Source organism: Papio anubis, chromosome 12, assembly GCF_008728515.1.
Source record: "Papio anubis isolate 15944 chromosome 12, Panubis1.0, whole genome shotgun sequence".
Classification (NCBI taxonomy): domain Eukaryota; kingdom Metazoa; phylum Chordata; class Mammalia; order Primates; family Cercopithecidae; genus Papio; species Papio anubis.
The window spans coordinates 41415403-41438149 of record NC_044987.1 but is presented as its reverse complement, the minus strand read 5'-3'; the positions used below and the strand labels follow the sequence as shown (position 1 = coordinate 41438149).

The 22747-nt window shown below is 46.3% G+C and overlaps 1 protein-coding gene across 1 annotated transcript; it reads left to right on the top strand.

Annotated features, from left to right (window-relative positions):
* The first annotated feature begins 6351 nt into the window (after positions 1-6351).
* Positions 6352-19553, top strand: MTNR1B (melatonin receptor 1B). The gene is made up of 2 exons (XM_003910543.4): positions 6352-6786; positions 18662-19553. The coding sequence occupies exons 1-2, from the start codon at positions 6564-6566 to the stop codon at positions 19525-19527; spliced, it is 1089 nt and encodes a 362-aa protein (XP_003910592.1). The 5' UTR covers positions 6352-6563; the 3' UTR covers positions 19528-19553.
* Positions 19554-22747: the final 3194 nt, after the last annotated feature.

The window sequence follows — 22747 nt, the reverse complement described above, 5'->3', positions numbered from 1 at the left end:
CATATCTTGAATATCCTGACTTGATCATTACACATTCTATGCATGTAACAAAGTATCACATGTACCAGGTACTGCGTAAATATGGTCGAATATTTGTGAATAAAAAAAATTTTAATGAAAACATTCTGGGCTGGGCGCGGTGGCTCAAGCCTGTAATCCCAGCACTTTGGGAGGCCGAGACGGGCGGATCACGAGGTCAAGAGATCGAGACCATCCTGGCTAACCCAGTGAAACCCCGTCTCTACTAAAAAATACAAAAAACTAGCCCGGTGAGGTGGCGGGCGCCTGTAGTCCCAGCTACTCGGGAGGCTGAAGCAGGAGAATGGCATAAACCCGGGAGGCAGAGCTTGCAGTGAGCTGAGATCCAGCCACTGCACTCCAGCCTGGGCGACAGAGCAAGACTCCATCTCAAAAAAAAAAAAAAAAAAGAAAACATTCTGGCTGTGGCCTTGAGGATTAAATAAGACACAAATCTGAAAGTTCTGGAAAATGTAACGGCAATAGCTATTGTTTACCAGTGCTAACTATGAGCCAGGCATCTCACTTATTCCTCATAACGTCCTTGTGACGTAGGCATGTTTATCCCAATTTTTATAGATGTCCAAACTGAGGTACAGAGAGTTTATACAGCTCATCCAGGGTCACAGCTAGATCTGGACTTAACTTCCTACAGTATAATACAAAAATATATTTTGCCTTTGTCCCATGTTCCTGACCCAGAGCTCCTAAAACCCTTGGAATTTCCTGAGTACTAGGTATGTCTTTTGTTATTCATAAGGAGGAGATTCTTTTGATCACCCCTGAGTTTATCCTAATGAAGTGACTTAGGGTATGGCCCCTAGACAGCTTAGGATGGGGCTTTTCACTAGAAATAACGAGTCATTAGAGGATCGAAACTTTCAGCTCCATCCACAGACCTCCAGGATGCGTTCGCATTGGGTGGTACAGGGATGTTGAGGAGCACTGGAGACTGAGCTCTATAAAAACTCTTGGACCAGTATACCTGGAGAGCTTCCATGTTGGTGAACAGATCAAGGTGCCAGGTGATGGTGTGCCTGGAAAGAAGCTCTGCACACCACAAACACACACACACACACACACACACACACACACACACACCCCTTGCCCTGTGCAGCTATTCCTTTTGGCTGTTCCCGGGTTGTAGATTCTAGAATGAACTGGCAAACATTGAATTACACATAATTCATATGTAGATATATTTATATATTTAAGTATGTATGTATTTATTTGCTAAACAATTGATTCTGGGCAGTGGGTGATAACAGAGAAACACTGACGGATCTTCCTTAGGGTCACTGTATCCCGAGGGAAGAGTCAGACCCTTCTGCTTGAACATTGAGCTGTTAGATTAGATTCAAATCTGAAATAACCGGCACAGCAACTCCCATTCTGATTCCCCTGAAGGGAAAGAGAAAGTCAGGAAAGGTAAAGATCATGCAAGCAGCAGCAGAGAGAACATGTCTGCTCTGACCCTGCCCAGTCTGGCTCGGCTACAGGATCGCCCAACTGGTTTCTGCCATGGGCATGTGCTGGGAAATGTGAGGGAGGCTGCCCAGAAGCTGGTGGCTTTGTAGTTGTGTCTTGTTTTAACTCTTTTATTGTAGAGCGTCCTTCTTTCCAGGCCATTCTTCACTTCAGGGAAAGATTAGGGCAGCTTCACGATGCTAGGCAGTGTTGTATTTTTCTAGTGATCTATATAAACCATTTTTTTTCAGAACTGACAGCAAGAACATCTGGAGTCTTACTCTATTTTCTCTCAGGGTTCAACCTACTCAACATTGTTGAGTTTCCCTATATTTCTTATAAGGTAAGAAGGGTCCAGACATTTTAATATATCCCGCTGCAAGAGTAAAATAGCCCCAGGTTCTGGGATGGGGCAGCCTAGGTTCCAATCCTAGCTCTGAAACCACTACCTGGGCAACCTTGGGTAGGTTTCTTAACCTGTGTAAATCTCAGTTTCTTCACGGTACACAGTAATATGTTACATAGAGATGAGAGGATTAAACAAAAGAATCCAGATGTCCCCTATGCGTAATGCAGAGTAATTACTAGATATTAACTGTGTGCTAGTTACTGTTTATAGCATTATTAAAAGTGCTTGTCAGCCATGCTACAAGCTGATTACCAAAAGAAAATTTTGCTTATTTTCTTTGTATATTTCATACTGAAGGAGTAAAAGCTGTCACACATTATTTATTTATTTGTTTATTTAGTGACAGGGTTTCACTGAGTTGCCCAGACTGGAGTGCCCTGGCGTGATCACAGCTTGTTCAGCCTAGACGTCCCAGGCTCAAGCAAGTCTCCTGCCTCAGGCTACTGGGTAGCCGGGACCACAGGTGCATGCCACTGTGCCTGCTAATTATTTTATTTTTTGTACAGACAAGGTCTCACTTTGTTGCCTAGACTGGTCTCAAACTCCTGGCCTCAAGTGATCCTCTGGCCTCGGCCCCCCAAAATGTTGGGATTACAGGTGTGAGCCACTGTGCCTGGACCTCATTACACACTTAATAAAATAGATTGCATAATGCCGCTGGTCACTCATCAGCCACTAACTTTGGCAATTCACTTCTCTGACAGTCTGTTTCCTTCTTTTCTAGCTAGGCCAATCACTGCTGCCTCCCAAGATATCCTGGATGAAAGATGTTTGGGAAAGGTCTGAAGTACTCTCTGGAGTAAAAGGTGTTACTGTTGGGATGCATGACAATGAGCTTCTATGGGCAGATATTAATTTGATTTGAACTTGGGATAGGTGTTGAGAAAAGCAGTTCTGCTCAATTTTTAAATCCTAGGATACTCTGTAAGCATTCATAATGTTGATTTATTTCTTTGAGAAACCATCTAGAAATCTTGAAACTCTCTTATTTGTCTCTTTCCCTCTCCTTCTCCAGAGTTTTATTTTCTTCCCATAAAATTTCATTACACTGTTGGCAGCAACTGTTATTTTTACCTATTGTACAAATAATCTTTTTAGTTTATATTCAGGCACAGCAGTGTCTGCAATGCAATAGTTTACATTACAGTTCACTCTTGGTGTTGCACATTCTTTGGGTTTTGACAAATGTATAATGACATGTATTACCCATTATAGTATCACATGGAACAGTTCCTCTGCCTTAAAAATCCTCCATGCTCAACCTGTTCATCTTTCCCTCACCCCAAACTCCTAGCAACCACTTATCTTTTTACTGTATGCATAATTTTGCCTTTTCCAGAATGTCATGTAATTGGAATCAAACAGTATGTAGCCCTTTCAGATTGGCTTATTTCACTTAGTAATATGCATTTAAGGTTCCTCCATGTCTGTTCATGGCATCATGGCTCATTCCTTTTTAACACAGAATAATATTCCATCGTCTGGATGTGCCACACAGTTAGTTTATTTATTTACCTATTGAAGGACATCTTGGTTGCTTCCAAGTTTGGGAATTATGAGTAAAATTGCTATAAACATCGGTGCGCAGGTCTTTCTATGGACGTTGATTCTTCAACTCACTTGGGTAAGTACTAAGGAACACAGTTGCTCTATGCTATGGTAAGGGTATGTGTTGTTTTGTAAAGCATCACCAAACTGTCTTCCAAAGTGGTTGTACCATTCCTCCACCCTTTTAAGCCACAGCCTGGCCAGCCATGCCAGGATGTAGAATTGACTTCTTAGGCAGGTTAACATCCCAATTCTTTGTGCCTATCTTGAGATATGCTATTATGGACAATCACATTCCAAGGCAGCATAGGGCAAATTCCTATGTTTCATGCTCAGTTAACCAAAAGTGTGTTATTAGAGGGTGTGTCTGGATGGAGGCAACTTATGTGTCCAACTCACCTATTGCTATGTTGTTCTGTGAAAGCTGAGAAGTGCCACGAAGTGTTTCCACCTGTAAGACAGGGAAGGCGGGGCTGTCTCTTCTTCCTGAAAAAGCCCCTTGGCTTTCACACTGCCCATTGGCGTCTCTTTCCCCTTTCCTGTTGCTCTCCTGCAGACCTGTTGGTCATTCCTTCTCATTCACTGGGGATTCGCCTCCTGACTCATAGTTTTCCTTTTCTCACCCCCGACTTCCTAATATCCACCCCCAACTTCTCAGTTCCTTGACCTTCTCATCTCTAACAACATTTTTCTCACCTTCCACCAGCAACCCACTCCCCATAATCACCCTCAGAGCCTTCACAGCAACAGAATCTACACCCCTCAGACATCTCAGTTTCAAACAACTCACCCTTTCAGCACCACGACTTACATTTCCTAATTCACTCACCACACATCTTTGACATCACAGGGCCTCCAATCTCTTGACTCTGCCATTGTCTCACAGCCCATCAGCCCCTCTGTTTTCTCATCACCCCTCATTAACTTAAACCCCAGGATCCATCTTCTCACCAGGCCCCTGAACTTTCTTCTGTTATTTGCTCCTACCCAACAGACCCCAATCCTAACTGAAATTCATTCACTCTGCCTTCTCCATGCCTGTGCCGAGCAGCTCCAAGTTGCTGATAACAACCACTGGCCAGGCTGAGTGGCATCATTTGAAGCCATCATCTCAAGCTGCAGGGGGACATTCATGCTCCTGACACACCTGTTACACTTTACTAGTTAATGTTCCCAGTTTCTGAAATGCTCCTTCATACCTTTTTTTGTCTTCAAACCTCCCACACTGTTCCCCTGAATCCTGGCTAATGAGTAGCCTCTAACTCCCTGAGAATACAGAAGCCAGACAGGAGCTCTCTTATTTCCTCACACCAGTTTAGAAGCGCATCTGAATTTGCATCTGGCTTCTGATTGCTTTCTACTACAAGAAAGCAAGCCTCCCTCTCCTAACAAATAATATTCCTTCCTTGGGTTTGGGATGAGCTCACTTTAAGGAGTTCTGGATTAGCTCACTTCAAGGATGAGCTCACTTCACCTCTCCCTTCCCTCTCCCTTCCTTTCATCATCCACTCACACCTCTGCCTCATCAGCCCCTCCCTCTGCACTGCATCCTTCCTTCTTTTTTTCCCCCCTTTAAGGGAGAGGGGCAATATAATTTATGTAAAATAACACATGTAAAAATAACAATCCAGAAATCATTTGGTGTTCACTTCTCAATACCCACCCTCAAATGTAACCACTTTTGTGATTTCTATTAGAAAATATATTAATTTTTCCTGATTTTGGACTTCATATACTTGGAATAATATAGTATATATTTTTTGGTATCTGGCTTCTTTTGTTCAATACAACATATTTGTGATCAATTCATGCTGTTGTGTAGGTCAATCATCTTTATAGCTGAGTGGTATTCCATCGCAAGGTCATACCACAATTTGTTTATCCATTCTTCTGTTGATGGAAATTGTGGGTGTTTCCAGATTTGAGCTCCTATAAACAAGGCTGCTCTGGACGTTCTTGTGCACGTCTTTTTGTGGAAATGTATTTCCTTTTCATTTGGAACTTCTGGTCATAGAATAGGTGTATGTTTATTAGGAGCTAACAGACAGCTCTTCAAAGTGGTTGTACCATTTTGCATTCTCATAAAAGCACTGTATGAGAGTTCTGGTTGCTTAACTTCCTCCACAAATTTAGGATAATCAGTCATTTTGATTTTAGTGATTCTAGTGGGTGTGAAAAGTGCTTAGGACAAACTTGGCATAAGATTATCCCCCAAGAGAAGTGATCTATTATTATTATCACCAGATCAGGACTCAAACACTTTTAATAAAGGGCACCCAAGTTCCTTCTTTATTGTAATGATTACATGAGATTACATGCCTCACTCTTTTTCTTGTCCTAACCCCTCGAAAAACCACATCACAACCCCCAATATTGGCCATACATCTATTTAAGTATTATGTGTAAATATATATTGGTAAATATATTAAAGTATTGGCTTTATAAAGAGGACCAAGTAGAGACATCACTAATGTCCCCCACAATACCCAGCGAGTGCTCGGAAAATGGCTAGGTTCGTATTTTTCTGCAGCTCCCTAGAATACAAGTCTACACTACTTTGTTCTGGGCTCTGTCCCCACATCTTAGGAGCTGCATTCTCCTTCGAGCTGCACAGCCCTGTGGGACCTCAAACCTTGCCTTTCTTGACAACCGATGGGAGGTCCCGACCATCAGCACCTTCTCCAGTCTATAAACCTGGGTTGGATGTCCCTAGCTGGACACAGCTTCTCTTGGGGACGCTGTGGAGGAAATCGGGGTCTCAGGTGTAGTTGCGTACTGAGGGACAGAGGCTAGATGCGCTCCGCGGCCTGAGATGAGCTAGGCACGTGCTGGGGGCGGGGTGGCAGAGACAGCTGTGCGGTCCCAGCTGTTCCTGGGCGCACCGCTGAGGGACGCACTCCTTTCTGCAACGGCTGCACCCCAAGTTCTCCTCCCATTCCTATATTTTTCTCCATCCCCTGCCCACGCTTAATTAGTTGTCTCCTCCAGACCCCTCCCCACTGGCCTCCTCCCTTGCACACGGGAGCTGGGCAGGGAAGGGAGCGCCCGGCTCAGTACTGCGCGAGCCGTGCGGCTGTCCGAGGCCGCGCGGTGGCCAAAGCGCAGCGCGGGAGAGTCTGCGATGTCAGAGAACGGCTCCTTCGCCAACTGCTGCGAGGCCGGCGGGTGGGCAGTGCGCCCGGGCTGGTTGGGTACTGGTAGCGCGCAACCCTCCAGGACCCCTCGACCTCCCTGGGTGGCTCCCGCGCTATCCGTGGTGCTCATCGTCACCACCGCCGTGGACGTTGTGGGCAACCTCCTGGTGATTCTCTCCGTGCTCAGGAACCGCAAGCTCCGAAACGCAGGTGAGCACCATTCCTGATGCTGGGTGATGGGGTCGGGCCCTTCCTTGTCCTCTGGTCTTGTCCCTGACCCCGGGATATGCGCTGCCTTTTCCCTCCTCAGCCCGGGCTCCCCTTTCCCTTCACTCTAACCTAGTCCCTAAGTTTGACTCTGTACTCAAAAGTTAGGGTGAGTTCTGCCCCTCCGAAATGCGACTGCCCAGGATGCACTTGGCACAGAAGGAATTACGGAAAGTTTTACTGGCGCGCTTTTTGGCGCTGTGGGAACCCACGCTGCTGGATGCCATCGCTACCCGTCGCGCTCCAATGTGTGCCTTTCCAGAGGTGCCCACATCAGGCCACAGAACACCACTTGTGCTTGTCACCCCACTTCCTTCCTTGCCAAGCACTGTAGCTTTATGTAGTAGTTGCTTAGAAAATCCTTGCTGAAAAAATGAGTTAATCAATGGAAGCATTTCAGTAGGTTTTGTGTCAAAAACTTATCTCCAGGTCATCTGAAGACCCAATTCCAGTGGACAGAGTGTAAATGCAGAAATTGCAGATTCTGCTTGGACTGAACTAAATTGCTTTGAAATATTGTGGTCTTGGCCGGGCGCGGTGGCTCAAGCCTGTAATCCCAGCACTTTGGGAGGCCGAGACGGGCGGATCACGAGGTCAGGAGATCGAGACCATCCTGGCTAACATGGTGAAACCCCGTCTCTACTAAAAAATACAAAAAACTAGCCGGGCGCGGTGGCGGGCGCTTGTAGTCCCAGCTACTCGGGAAGGCTGAGGCAGGAGAATGGCGTAAACCCGGGAGGCGGAGCTTGCAGTGAGCTGAGATCCGGCCACTGCACTCCAGCCTGGGCTACAGAGCGAGACTCCGTCTCAAAAAAAAAAAAAAAAAAAAAAAAAGAAATATTGTGGTCTTTTCTGAAGACTGGGAATTCCTGGGATTAACTGTGAAAATTAAAGCAATGATTTGGCTAAATCGTGTTGCAAACCTGAAAATATTTCTCCTATTTCAATTTACTCTCGTTTCAATATTCCCTTAGTCAGGTCTTCAAAGAAAGAAAACCAGAGTGCGGGGGCAGGGGTCGGTGTCTGAACTCTCACCCTCACAGGTCATGGGGCATGCTGACCATTTCAGCCTAGGAGGGAGCTCGGTGACCTGTTAATTTTGCAGTCTCTCAAGTTGGGCCTTGGGGGCAAATTCAAATATTAGAGTGAATTAAAATGGAAAGATAGCAGCAGAAAAACAATTGTATAGCTTAAAAATGCTTTTTTAAGGAGTCAGACCATTTTTAGCAAATGGTAATATCTATTTGGTGTGGTCTGTGACTCTAGAATTTTTTCTTTTTTTCCTTTTTTTTTTTTTTGAGATGGAGTCTCTCGCTCTGTCACCCAGGCTGGAGTGCAGTGGCACAGTCTAGGCTCACTGCAACCTCCGTCTCCCAGGTTCAAGGGATTCTCCTGCCTCAGGGTCGTGAGCAGCTGAGATTACAGGCGTGTGCCACTACACCCAGGTAATTTTTTATGTTTTTGGTAGAGACAGGGTTTCACCATGTTGGCCAGGCTGGTCTCAAACTCCTGACCTCAATCAAGTGATCCACCCGCCTCAGCCTCCCAAAGTGCTGGGATTACAGGCATGAGCCACCGCGTCCGGCTGACTCTAGGATTTTTATCTAAAAAAACAAACAAGAAACTGCTCCAACAGTGAGTATCCAGCCATCAAATGGGAAACATAACATTATGAAGAAGAAGTAAGCTTTCTAACTCAGCCACTTCGGTAGTGGTGGCTGTTTTCTGGACTACATTGTTCAAAATCTTGTGTCCTTTGAAGAAAAGCTTATATATTAGGGAAGAACAGGTTATGATTAGAAAACTGCATTTAATATTTTTGAGACATTGTCCCTTGCAGCCATCATAAACATTCATTCCCTGAACAGGGAGGCAAAAGGGAGACAACTCCTGGCTCTGTGGGGGAGAAATTGGCCCTCCTGGTTCTGACATTGGCCCCTTCTGTCCCTGACTTATTGAGTATTTAGAGCAGGTCTGTCAGGCCGTGGCTCCCTACTCAGTAATTTGGATTGCCCACCGTGAGAAAGGTGGTTGAGGGAAGTAGGAGTTGCTTCCTTTTGCTGGAAAGAGAAAAGCACCCCTCCCCCACTGCATCCTACAAAGGGCTGGGCTTTTCTGTGATCCTGGCAGGGTCTACAGAATCCTTACCAATTTGAGAGCGTCACTGGGGAGGGTCATGAGCATGTTCAATTGCTGGCATATCCTCTGTTCTATCTTTCCTACCTCCTGATGTGTCTGCTACAGCCCAGCACCTGAAAAATAAATAAATAAATAACACTATATCTAAATGACATCAATTCCTGCCACTGCTACAGTGTTGCAATTTAACCAGTTCTTATGTGACCACTGGCTTTATTGGTGATAGTCACAAACAATTGTAGTACTGACTTGAACTAAATGATCTCAGCAGAGTGAGATTTCAAAAGGTGCTTAAAACCTACAGCTCTTTGAATAGTTAGCACCCATTCTACTCTTAATCAGGCCTTGTCTTACTGAAGAGTTTGGATTTACTTTAAGAAACGTTTCTTCAGTCCTTTCCATACTGAAGTCTGGCTCCTTAAATCATTGGTATTAATAACTTAAGTCTGTGACAATGAGAATACATATATTTCCGATAACCAAGATGCATAGCCCATATTGAGATCACAGCATGTTTCCCAGGAGACACCAGTATCCTTTACTTGCCTATTACAAACCCATCCTCTGCGGAGCAGCTCTGTATCATCCCTACCAGTGTCGCTCCTGATGGCAGGGTGAGTGGTTACATTAATTGTCCTTTTTTTCAGGGATATCCTATCTGCGGCTTCGGTTGCTGTATGTGGTGGGTTGACTTCAGAGATAGCACTAGAGAAAGGCAGACAGGGAGAAGTGGAGGCAAGGTGGGAGGTAGGGTCAGAGCACTGACCCAACTTAAAAGGTAAGGCCAAATGTGTTCACTCTTTGCTACATTCTTAGTGTCTCGCACAGCCCATGGCACTGAGTTGGCACCTTACGCTTGTCAGAGTGTGCTTCCCAGGGACTTGCCACACTTTGGACTCTCCTGAGAACAGTTGAGAACTTTCCCTCCTGGGCTCGTCACTGCTGCCCTGACCCTTAAGCTACACCTCGCTAATATTTATCTCTTGCATTTTTGAGCTGTTATTTTCTCTCTTCTGGAAACTTCCTCCATTTTACACACACACACTATACACAAAGTCTCCTGTTTTAAAAGAACAAAAGACTCTTTTCTTGACTTCATGCCCCTCCTAACTTCATCACTACCTCTCTCCCTCCCTTTTCAGTCAGACATTTTAATGTAGTTGTGGACATCCACTGTCTCTACCCCATTGCTTCTCATTCATCCTCAGTCCTCTGAGCTCCATTCTCTGGAAATGTTCCTCTGTGCTGTGTGTGACACTGAGGGCCACTCCCTCTGTAGGACCTTTCATTTCCTCGGCTTACCTGGTGCTAGTTTTTGGATTTCCTTTTTCTCTTCATCTCTCGGATACCTGTGCCCTGAAAGTCACCTTTGGTTCTTCCTACTCTTTCATGCCACATGTCCTAATGATTTTACCTTCCACTATTTCTCAATTTCTCCCTTTCCTGCCTCCTTATTCTTACTGCCCCCATTTCATGCCTTCATCATCTCTTGAGCAAACACTACCCACAGTGTTTGAAAGCTTTTCCTGCTCCCTCCTCCAGCCGCTGTTACCACTGCCAAGAGTTGCCCTGTCTTTAGTGGCTGCCCTCCATCTCCAGAGCACAGCTCCCACAGCCATTTGTAGCTGGCCTAGCCCACCTAACTTACAGCCTTATCGCCCTCCTCTCACTGGTGCCACAGTGAGCTGCTGCCACTTCCCAAAGGGTCTGCACTCCCTGATGTACTTTCTCAGCCTCTTCTGCCCAGTCAATAGCTGCTCCTCCTTCAACCCCTTCCCTAACTCCCCTGCAGGATTATCAATGTAGATTATTAACACCATGAAGGGGATAGTAAGTGTCTCCTTTGTTGGGCTTCTCAGATACCTGTGCCCTCCCCAGTACAGCACCCCCCTCACTGTACTATTGTTCTTTGTCCCTCCCCGCTGGACTGTGCACCTGTAGAGAGTAGACACTTTTAGTCAGTTTCTGTCCACAGAGCCAGACGCATAGTTAGAACAGAACACATCTCTGATGAGACAAATTGGAAATAGACAAGACACCAGGTAGTGGGGGAAAATTAATTGATTTTGCTCCATGAGCTGGGATAGACCTCAGTTACAATACTCAGCACTGCATAAATAATCAATATGGGTTTTCATGAAACTGAATTGCTTTGAGAACAGCCCAAAGTAATCTCACTTTAAGCTGACTATTGGCACCTTGTGCATGAAGGCATGCCTGATCTGTGATTCACCTCTGTGGCTAAAGTTGCTCAGCAGGTTCCAACCATGCCATGGTTGTACCCTAGTGATTCCTCTCAGGCAGTTTGCCCCTGACATGGTTTGGCTGTGTCCCCACCCACATCTCATCTTGAATTCCCACGTGTTGTAGGAGGGACCTGGTGGGAGGTAATTGAATCATGGGAGCAAGTCTTTTCCATGCTGTTCTCACAATAGTGAATAAATCTCATGAGATCTGATGGAAAAAGAGAAGTTCCCCTGCACAAGCTCTCTCTCTTCGCCTGCTGCCATCCACGTAAGACATGACTTGCTCTTCCTTGCCTTCCACCATGATTGGGAGGCTTCCCCAGCCATGTGGAACTGTAAGCCTAACGAAACCTCTTTCTTTTGTAAGTTGCACAGCCATGGGTATGTCTTTTTGTTGTTGTTGTTGTTGTTGTTGTTGTTGTTGTTGTTGTTGTTGAGACGGAGTTTCACTCTTGTTGCCCAGGCTGGAGTGCAATGGCATGATCTTGGCTCACCGCAACCTCTGCCTCCTGGGTTCAAGCTATTCTCCTGCCTCCACCTCCCAAGTAGCTAGGATTACAGGCATGCACCACCACACCCAACTAATTTTGCATTTTTTAGTAGAGACAGGGTTTCTCTATGTTGGTCAGGCTGGTCTCAAACTCCTGACCTCTCAAACTCCTGCCTCAGCCTCCCAAAGTTCTGGGATGACAGGTGTGAGCCACTGTGCCTGGCCTTGGGTATGTCTTTATCAGCAGCATGAAAACGGACTAATATGGCCCCTTTATAATACAGCCCCTTTCTTGGTCTGGCCCGAGGTTGCCACTTTTAAGCTGCCTGTAATATGCAGGCCATGTAAGAGAGCTAAGAGAACCATGTCCTCACTGTAACATCCAAGTACACTCCATTATCAGAGAGGAAGGCATAACAACACCAGTTATTCCTGGCTCCATAGGCACACCCACCTTAGTTTTCCAAGTAACAGTCAGAAGCTATGGTCTGACAATGGATTTTTGTGCTGCGAATGGGTTAAACAGGCTGTCTGGGAGGTTTAGTGAATGCACAAATTGGCATTTCTGGGGTACACTGATGATTGGTAAAGCAGAAATATATGAACTATTTGATGTTAAGATTGCCTAGAAAAACATGGAGGATTTGCTTGCTGAACACACAGATCTTTGTCCAAGGTCACTCTGTCTATGCTGGCAAAGCTGCCCCTCCTCCAGGCCGCCAGTGATGCTGAGAATTCACACCATCTCCTATCCAGAACCAGTAACTGCCTGGGAGATTCTTGGTGGGAATATTCTGCCTATGCAGGTGCTTTGCTTCCCCAGTTAGATTAGAAAAGAACTGTGGCCCCTGTTCCTTGCCTCTTCTCTTCCAACACTTGTTGACTGAGGCAGCCGATGATGCTTGGTAAGGCGTGTGGTTCCGGACAAAGGCTCTGGAAGGCCTAGAGGGAAATGCTTAATAGGCCCACAGCCCCTACCCTCCAGGAGTTCCAGGATGAAGTGGAGCCCACTCCATCCAGGCTTCTATCCTACCACCGACCACTCATTGAGATATCACTTGGCGTCAGGTGTCTTTTGACCTGCTCAGCATGCAAGACCAAACTGGGCTACCTTGGACTCCTTCCCGAATGTTTCTTCAGCTGTCCAACTTTGCATTTCAGCTGTGAATACCTTATTGCCTCTTCACTGAGCAAAAATGAACAGTTTTTAAATCCCATCATTATGTCTTTAGCTGAATAATCAGGAAAGCTAATAATCCTCTTTAATTCCTTCCACGTAACTCTCAGTAACTCAAGGGATAAAGGCTTTCATGTTTGATTGTCTTTATCTCCAGAAAGCTGGATTCTGCATTCGGATATGATATACCACAAAACTCAGAGAAAACTGAAAGCTCCTATTGGCTCTTACAATTTAAAATACTTACTGCTGGAGGAGTAGAAGATAGAGAATTGGCAAGTAAAGCCCCAGTTCTTAGGGAGTTTACCATCTAGAGGGAATGTCCTACTTTCTTCATCTTCATCTCCCTACTACTTCTCACATCTTATCTCACAGGGATCCCAGTCCCACCTTAAGAGCCTCTTTCTTGACCTGTCAGTACAGCTAATAAATATAAAACAACAATAACAAATAATAGCTTACATTACTAGGTGCTTATTATATGCCAGATTCAAGTCTCTTTCCTTTGAGAGAGAGAGAAAGAGAGAAAGAAAAGGAAAAAAAAGCCTCCACAGTCTCCTATCAAAGGGATAGTCCTTCCTAAGCACCACTCTCTGTCTCCTTCTCTTGAAGGCAACACCGATAGAGCAATCTCCAGGGCAAAATTGGATCCCACAGCACTCAATAGAATTTTCTCTTGTTAATGTCACTGCTGACATCCTAATTGCCAAGTCCAATGAGCACTTTTCTGCCCTTTCTCACTTTTGTAGATGACCAAGAAACTCTCTACACCTTTTCTCTTAATTCCCTTGATGTTTCTTTTCTTTGGTTTTCTCCTCTTCTTGTTCTTTCTCAATCTTTCTGTGTTATGGCTATGAGCAATTCATACAAACTGGGTTTCTTTATCTATAAAACAGAGATCATGCTATCAACGTTAAGGAATTCTTGTGAAAAACAATGGAGTCCGTTTATGTAAAACTATACTATCAACTTTACCATGTTATATCAATTGTTTTGTTGCTATTAAGTGTAAAGTAATAAAATGTTACCTATCAGAATTTCAAAACGATCTCTTTTGATGGTTATTGAAGAATGTTTTGTAACAGCATCTTAGTTATTTTTAAAAATGGATGCTTCTTATGTTTTTAAATATATTTTCTTCTTTTAAGTGACTGAAGTACCCCCGTATATATCTGTGTACACTATTAATTAGCCATTTTTTATTTTTTAATTAAATCAAAGTTAGATTTCAACTCAGCTCCTGTATGATTCATCCACACATCCTAAGTTTTCATAAATATGTGACTTTGGAAGAAAAAGTACCTGCTCTCAAGAGATTTGGGAACCTAATTATGAGCTTACAATGAATGCATTGTTTTAGCGTTTGTTTGAAAATCAAGTTGTGAATAAATTATATGGTCAATTACTTCAAATGCCCATCCCCAAAACATAACTAATAAGAATATCTCACATTAATTTGGGGATTATTATTTCTCATAACCTTTCCCATACAAGATCTCATTTAAGGTAAACAGCCATTCTGGGAGTGAGGAGTCCTGTTGCAAAAGTCTTGGTAATTTTGTCTGGCTCCTTGGTGAATTGTCCTGCCTAACCAGCCCCATATCCTGCCATTGTCCCCAGTTCCAAGTTGACTCACAAATTCCCCACTATTCCCACCACCTTGTTCTGGCCTTTCTTCCAGCTCTCACCACATTGAATGGCTACTGTTTCTCTGTTGTTTCCCCAACAGGTCCGTGGGCATCTCAATGGCAGGGGCCACGTTTTTCATCCATCACTGTGTCTTACTTGAATGTGGTAGGCACTCAATAAATCTATTACACATTATTAAACAGATGGAAGAGTGGAAGAAGACCTCAAGGCACAGAAAGTTTAACACTGTTAGAAAACATAGATCATTTGTTGACTTCCTCAATATAACCCTCTTGGCACCTTGTGTTTTTTTTTTGTTTTTTTTGTTTTGAGACGGAGTCTGGCTCTGCCACCCAGGCTGGAGTGCAGTGGCCGGATCGCAGCTCACTGCAAGCTCCGCCTCCCGGGTTTACGCTATTCTCCTGCCTCAGCCTCCCAAGTAGCTGGTACTACAGGCGCCCGCCACCTCGCCCGGCTAGTTTTTTGTATTTTTTAGTAGAGATGGTGTTTCACTGTGTTAGCCAGGATGGTCTCGATCTCCTGACCTCGTGATCCGCCCGTCTCGGCCTCCCAAAGTGCTGGGATTACAGGCTTGAGCCACCGCGCCCGGCCAAGCACCTTGTTTTTATTTGTTTAATGGTCTTCTCTAAGAGACCATAAACTTTGTAAGGGGAGGTAGCCTGTCCATCTGGCATAGTCACAGGCAGAACCTAGTATATACGCAGCAATATTTGTCACATAAATGACTTGATGATTCTCTCTTTCTATCTTGTCTTTTAGCTCAATGACCAAGGAGAATTTATGTCTAACCAAATTTTTCTTCTGAGCATGGAGGGTGAGCACAGAGAAGAGGGGCAAGGGTTACAGGGAGCTTTACCTTCCAGAATTCTCCTATCTGATGAATATTAGATAGCTCAGCACTGGTTGGCTCTTTCCTAGAGTACCAGGTCTCCATTAAGAAATACTTTTTCCAGAAAGAAAGAGAGAGGAAGAGAAGAGGGAGGAGACTGTGATGGTTGTGTGTGTGAAAGGATGCACTCTGCGTATGAATCCTGGAAGGGGAGTCCACGTTAGTGAACAAAGCCCTGTTGTCAAAGCCTCTCTCCACTAATACACCCTATCTGCTGGAGGCAGATGGAAACGAGTCACGCCAGGGCTCGTGACATAAATATTCATTATGCACAGGGTGACTGCAGTGCTGTGTGCATACTGAGTGATTTCTCACCTGTCTGGGGAAGAAGTGGATGGAGAACTGGATCTCCCCTTGACTGTCATCCACATAGAACCTGGCTCCTTACAGATGGAAGACAAAACACGAATTTTACTCACCTAATTTGGAATTGTGCCAAGAAAGCCTGGAGACAGTGGGATGTCTGGGCAGATGAATCTGCAGCAGGAAGTGGTTGATTTCAGCCTTTTAGGAACAGCCGGAGTAATAGGGGATAGTAATTGAATCACTTTCCACGTGGAGTTGAATGTGTTCTTCTTACTATTTACAAGCTGTTTGCCAGCCTCTGGGGCATTATTAGGGGATAAGCCACATTAACACAGCAGAACTTGACTCTGCCTTCCCAGGGAAACAGCTGGCAGAGCTGGCACCGGCTCCCAGCAGCTCTTGACTTTCTCTGCTCAGCTTGCAAGTGCCAAGAGCTTGTGTGTTGCTGGGCTAGGTGCCCAGTGGGTCCTGTGGAGACCCATCTTCCTGTGCTGGAGAGGAGTGACTCTCTTCACAGAACTAACCCTATGAGTGTGCAGGGGGAAGTGGTGGCAGCGCTCCGAAAGAAAAGAAGGGAGCTCATGAAGGAATAGTCACCCAGAAAGGAATGCGGGAACTAGCCCAAATTCACTCGACCAGAAAGTGGCAGGACTCAGATTATCCCAGGTTGCTCTGACTTCAGCACAACCCTCCAGATTTCAAAAGGACACTTAAAATTCTAGGAGATAAGGGCTCCTGATTCAGCTGAAGCCAAGCAATGTGAAAGAGGGAATCTCTTGTGTTCCTGGAACCAAATGAGGTCTGTATAGGTGAGTCAGAGATGGAGATCCAGCAGTGGAGACAGCCAACGGGCTGAGAATTAAATGAAAAGGCACGAAACCCCTCCACATCCCAAGCAGGTCCTTGTTGCACATTTTTTTGCCTCGCTTTACCAACTAGAAAGGAAATGAGGCCATTTTTAACCCATGAAGTAAATAAATCTGTAAATAGTAGAGTAGGTAGGAATCCAGCAGTTCAGTCGAGTCATGATTCTCCTTCGCCATCCAATCTGCTGGACAATCTTGAGACAGGGAAGCTCACTACTTCACAAGCACACTCATTGTCCAGACAATCTCCTTTCTATTCATTTACATCCTGTCTCCCTGGTTTCCTAACCTAGCTGTGGACACAGTAGTATTATAGTTAGGTCTTGAGAACTCCCAGGACTCCAGTAGACTTGTATGGGTTCTGAGTGGGGTTGACTGCATACCTCTGAGGACAAAATAGGTCTTTCGTGAAGGCTGCCTGAGGGTCTTTCAGGTTCCCATCCCCATACGGACCATGCTACGGGAAATCTTCTTTGAGATGGGGTGAATGTGGGAAGGCTGGAGGCAGTCCTTTCCCTACCCTTGTGGGTAAGTCCAGGTATGGCATCTACTTCACTTGAAGGGCTGACTCAGGTGAACTCCCAGCTGGGTGGCTCTCAGCCTCCCTTTTTCTGTACCCTGTGGAATCCATCCACAGCCTGGCCTCTCCAATTGCTGTGCTTTGGGGGCTCTTTCTATCCGCCTGACCCTCTGGACCCCTGAAGCCATCACAGCCTCTGTGGCAATGGGAGAGACACATGGTGGCCGTGGAGTTTCCATGTCCGTGTCTTTGCTGACTTGGGAGTTACTCCTTCACACCATCCCAAGCCACCTTCTGCATTCAGCCACCCTAAGACCAGAGGCTTCACCATGTGGCAAGAGACCAGAAAATTTGAAAGACATGCCCAGTGCACACTGCATCACTCAGGGCCCCTGCTGGAGGGAGAATCTGTTATCTTTTGGGCATACAGTATGTATTCAAAAAGTACAACACTTGGTGAATGAGACAATTGGCATTAGTGATGGAACTGCTCACACTATAAGTTTTGTATTGTCTGAACTTTTAGGTTCTCGGTGCTCTATTCGTGAGTCAGTGTTGGTTTTAAAATGCAAACACTTGGAGCAGAGATTGTGTTCTTTTGGAGTAAGCCCTGCCTCCACCCTAGGACTTCAGCTTAGAACATGCCTGAATCATATTAATTGATGGGTGTATGGTTTCCTGAGGCTCTCTCTGGTTGACCAAGCTTGGTGATGTTAGAGAAGGCTCCATTCAAAGGATAATTGCCTAGATAGTCCAGAAAGGTTGCCATGGTGCAGGCAAAGCAGGGAGGTCCCCCAGAGGCTGTGAGCTTAGGAGTGCTGACAGCTCTTCCTCACCCCACAGGGCTGGGGCTCGGTGCCACTACGGCAAGTGTCTGTCAACATGGCCACAAGGCTGGGAGTACTGGCCCAGACAGGGCACAAAGGGGAATACCAGAAACACGTGGTTCCCACTCTCAACACCTTTCTTCTAGCCCAGCTGCAAAATGCAATTCACATTTACAAAAGCCACTTAAAGACACTTAGAAAGTAGCCTGTTAACCAGTGGGGAGAAAATGCAAAAGGAGACCACCAGAGAGATGTGTAGGGAGGTGAGGGAATGAGAGGGAGGGATGGTAGTGATGAGAAATCCACACTCCTGACTTTCAGACTTGCCTCCTCTGAAATCTTTGCTGGAGCTTCAATGATGCAAAGCCCCTGAGCATCTGTGCCTATCATGGAAACAGTTAGCATGTGTGAGCACCTGTGAAATCCCCAAGAACTTTGTATCATTAATTCTTACAGCTATACCATGAGGTAGGTATCACTGACACTAGCTCACAAATTAGGAAAATGGGGTTCTGAGAGCTTAAATAGCTTGCCTCAGTCATATAGCTAGTGAATGGCAGAAATGCATCTGAGTCTTCAGTTCTGCACCTCTAGGAGCCACTTTGTTTCCACTCACGTTGCCAAAAGTAACTTGGTGAAGGGTAGGATGTTCTACAGAATCTAAGTCGTGGGGTCTCGTGCTGACTGTTGCTCTGTTTGCTGCTTCAGGTAATTTGTTCTTGGTGAGTCTGGCGTTGGCTGACCTGGTGGTGGCCTTGTACCCCTACCCGCTAATCCTCGTGGCCATCTTCTATGACGGCTGGGCCCTGGGGGAGGAGCACTGTAAGGCCAGCGCCTTTGTGATGGGCCTGAGCGTCATCGGCTCTGTCTTCAACATCACTGCCATCGCCATTAACCGCTACTGCTACATCTGCCACAGCGTGGCCTACCACCGAATCTACAGGCGCTGGCACACCCCTCTGCACATCTGCCTTGTCTGGCTCCTCACCGTGGTGGCCTTGCTGCCCAACTTCTTTGTGGGGTCCCTGGAGTACGACCCACGCATCTATTCCTGCACCTTCATCCAGACGGCCAGCACCCAGTACACGGCAGCAGTGGTGGTCATCCACTTTCTCCTCCCCATCGCTGTCGTGTCCTTCTGCTACCTGCGCATCTGGGTGCTGGTGCTCCAGGCCCGCAGGAAAGCCAAGCCAGAGAGCACGCTGTGCCTGAGGCCCAGCGACTTGCGGAGCTTTCTAACCATGTTTGTGGTGTTCGTGATCTTTGCCGTCTGCTGGGCCCCACTTAACTGCATCGGCCTCGCTGTGGCCATCAACCCACAAGAAATGGCTCCCCAGATCCCTGAGGGGCTATTTGTCACTAGCTACTTACTGGCTTATTTCAACAGCTGCCTGAATGCCATTGTCTATGGGCTCCTGAACCAAAACTTCCGCAGGGAGTACAAGAGGATCCTCTTGGCCCTTTGGAACCCACGGCACTGCATTCAGGACTCTTCCAAGGGCAGCCATGCAGAGGCGCTGCAGAGCCCAGCTCCACCCATCATTGGTGTGCAGCACCAGGCAGATGCTCTCTAGCCTGGATCTGAGGCACACCAGCTGCACGACAAACTCATGAAATGGTGGGAGTGAGTCTGCTGCAAGGGTGAGACCAGGCAGCGTGCTGGACCACACTGTCCTGTTGGCATCACAGCCCCAAGGCTGGGGGAACTTCATGCTGGGACAAGGAGCTCATCAGTGCCATGGGTTCAGGCTGATCCAGGAGATGCTCACAGCCATGGGACCTGGCAAACACTCTTGGTGGTGTCTTGGGGACTTGGTGCACACAAAACCAAGGAAGGGACAGAATGAGGAAAGGCCTGCGGCAGAAGAGCCCAACTCCTTCTCATAGGTGACCCTCCTCCTCCTGCCTTGGCCTCCTGGCTACTTTCTCCCCTTCCCCCGGGCGTGGCAGGATCTCTTCCCGTTAGCAAGGATGAAAGAGAGAGGTCAGTAGGGCTGGAACTTGGTAACTCTGCAAGGGCCTCAGGTGGGGCAGGTGCAGAGGGCAAGCATTCCACACTCCCCCATTGACCTTCCTTACACACACACACCACAACCACACATGCATCACACCACAGACACACGACACTATGCACACATAGCCACCATACTCCACACTGTACACATACATATGTTACACACACATAGCCACCACATCACAAACAACACTGCGCGCACGCACACACACACACACACACACACTCACACTTCTCCAGCATCTGGAGCACAAAGTCTGTTTGGCCTCCCTTCCTGGTTCCATCACGTTCAGGTTGTGTGATTTGGGGAAAATCTCTTAACCTCCCTGTTCCTCATCTTAAAGTGAGGATCGTGCCGTAGTCAGCCTCCCAGGTTGTTGTGAGGATTCACTGGGATAATACATCTGCAGAACTGAGGACAGTGCCTGACATGTGGCCAGAACCCAGTAATTATTAGCTTTTGTTATTATAACTACATAAAATGAAGGAGGAAAGTCATATACAAAGAAAGGAAGGGCTATCACCAGGCGCGGTGCCTCACCCCTGCCTCGGCTTGAACCCAGGAGTTCAAGACCAGCCTGAGCAACATGGCAAAACCCTGTCTCTACAAAAATTAGCTGGGCATGGTGGCCCATTCCTGTGGTCCCAACTACTCAGGAGGCTGAGGTGGGAGGATCACTTCAGCCCAGGAGGTTGAGGCTGCAGTGAGCTGAGATTGTACCACTGTACTCCAGACTGGGTGACAAAGTGACAGTGAGACCCTGTCTCAAAAATGAAAAAGAGAAGTAGAAGGACAGGAAGGGGAGGAGAGAAAGTGGGGTCGGGGACATGGAAGTGGGGGAAGGGCAGCTGCACCCCAGTTCCTTTCTATGGTTATGTATTTGTGGACTTTATATTTGTAGAAATCTCAGATCTTTGTTTAGCGCCAACAGAATTAATAGCTTTCTTCAGTTCCACAAACACTAACTGAGTGCCCTCTGTGGGCCAGGTCTGGTATGTTGCCTGCCCTCTGGGAGGTCACAGTCTGTTGATAAATTAGTGTCAAGTAACATCCATTGGTGCATTCTTTGTACCAGGCATTGTGGTAAGGGCTTGATATGCATTATGTCATTTAATCCCCACAAAACTCTTAGAAAAAGATACTATGATCAATTTTCATAGTAAGAAACTGAAACTCAAAAACATGGAATAATTGCCAGAATTCAGAGCTATGTTTAGAGCTAGATGTGGAGCTCAAGTCTGTCTGATGGCAGCACCCTACTTCTGTGCCCGCTCATCCCACCTTGGAATGTGTGACAGGGACAAAGTGCAGTGGGCTAAGTACTGCATGTCCACAATGTGCCTGGGGGCCTTGGCCAGCCAGCGGCTTTCCTGAATGAAGAACCCAGAATTTTCTCATTGTGCTGACCTCTTAGCATTATGCTGGATCCTCTTTCTGCCCCTGTAATGTGAAGAATCTAGGCTGGGTGCTGTGCTTAGTCACCTAGCTACCTGGGAGCTTGTTAAAAATGCAAATCTTCTGGGCTCTGCCAACAAGGTTTTGATGTTGGAAATTTGAGGCAGGTCTAGGAATCTAATTCTAATACTAGAGGTCCTTGACCTAACTGTTAGGAATGAAGGTGTCATAGTCCTGATGATGGCAATGGTAGTGTGCTCCACTCAGGGAGGCCGCTCAGTCCACACCTCAGTCCCAGAGAGGTGCAGAAGAGTCCTAAGGATTCTCTTTGAGCTTCAGCCACTTTTCCTGGCCCTGGGCAGCGTTTGCAGCGACCTGGTCAGGCACGTATTGTTTTCTGTTCTCGCTGCTTCCCCTCCCGCTAGACACAAACTGACAAACTATAGAGATTTGCTCTTTATTCCTGATTTGGAGGAGAAGGAGGCATCGATTTCTTGGTGACAGTGTGTCCACACTTCCTCTCCTTATCCCTATCTTTCACTAGTGAGTTGAATGCACAGCACATGCTCAGTAACTATGGATTGAAGGCTGTCTTCGGTTTCCTGGGCCCATAGTTGTTACCTGGTTTGCCAGGGTTCGGCACTGACAATCCACTAACTGGAATTTTTTCTTGGATCCGTAGGTTTTTGGTGATGAATCAGGAGCTGAGAGAATGAAAAAGAATGGTAAAACCCAGGCCCAGGACATCAAGCAGTGTACATATTTGGAATGACCTCATGCTTTGGGCCCTGAGTATAAATAAAAATGCTTTTGCTAAAACAGCAAAATTTGGGAAACCCTGTCTTCCACCTTCTTGACTCTGAAAAGTCTGGTCAGAGGTGCCACCTGGCTACCTTTCTCCTCATCCTTCTAGGATCTTCCTCTGGACCCCTCAGTTCTGGGCCCTCTATGAAACCCTCAGCCATCAAAAGGACTCAAATCTAAGTCCAGATTTCTGCCTGGGTTGACATCTGGGGTGAACCAACACCTGGACTCACACATCAGCCACACTGGATCAAGCCCAAAGACAACACAGACACACACACCATTTGTGCTGTCCTCTATCATCCTTTTACCATCCACTCATTTCTTCCCAATCCCCTTTGTGCACTTCTGAAATGCTGTACTTGTTTGCGAAGCTTCTTCTAGGGTCACTTTTTGCTCCATATGAGTGGCTTTCCCCTAGGGATATATATCAAAATAAGATTTTAGAGAATATTTCAACACTACAGAATCACACCCTATGAGGGCCGGGGTTGCAAACCCCCATGTACTTTGAAAATGCTCCTCAGGTGCTTCTCATCTGTAGACCTGGTTGAGGACCCTGCTCTGTGAATGCTTCCCG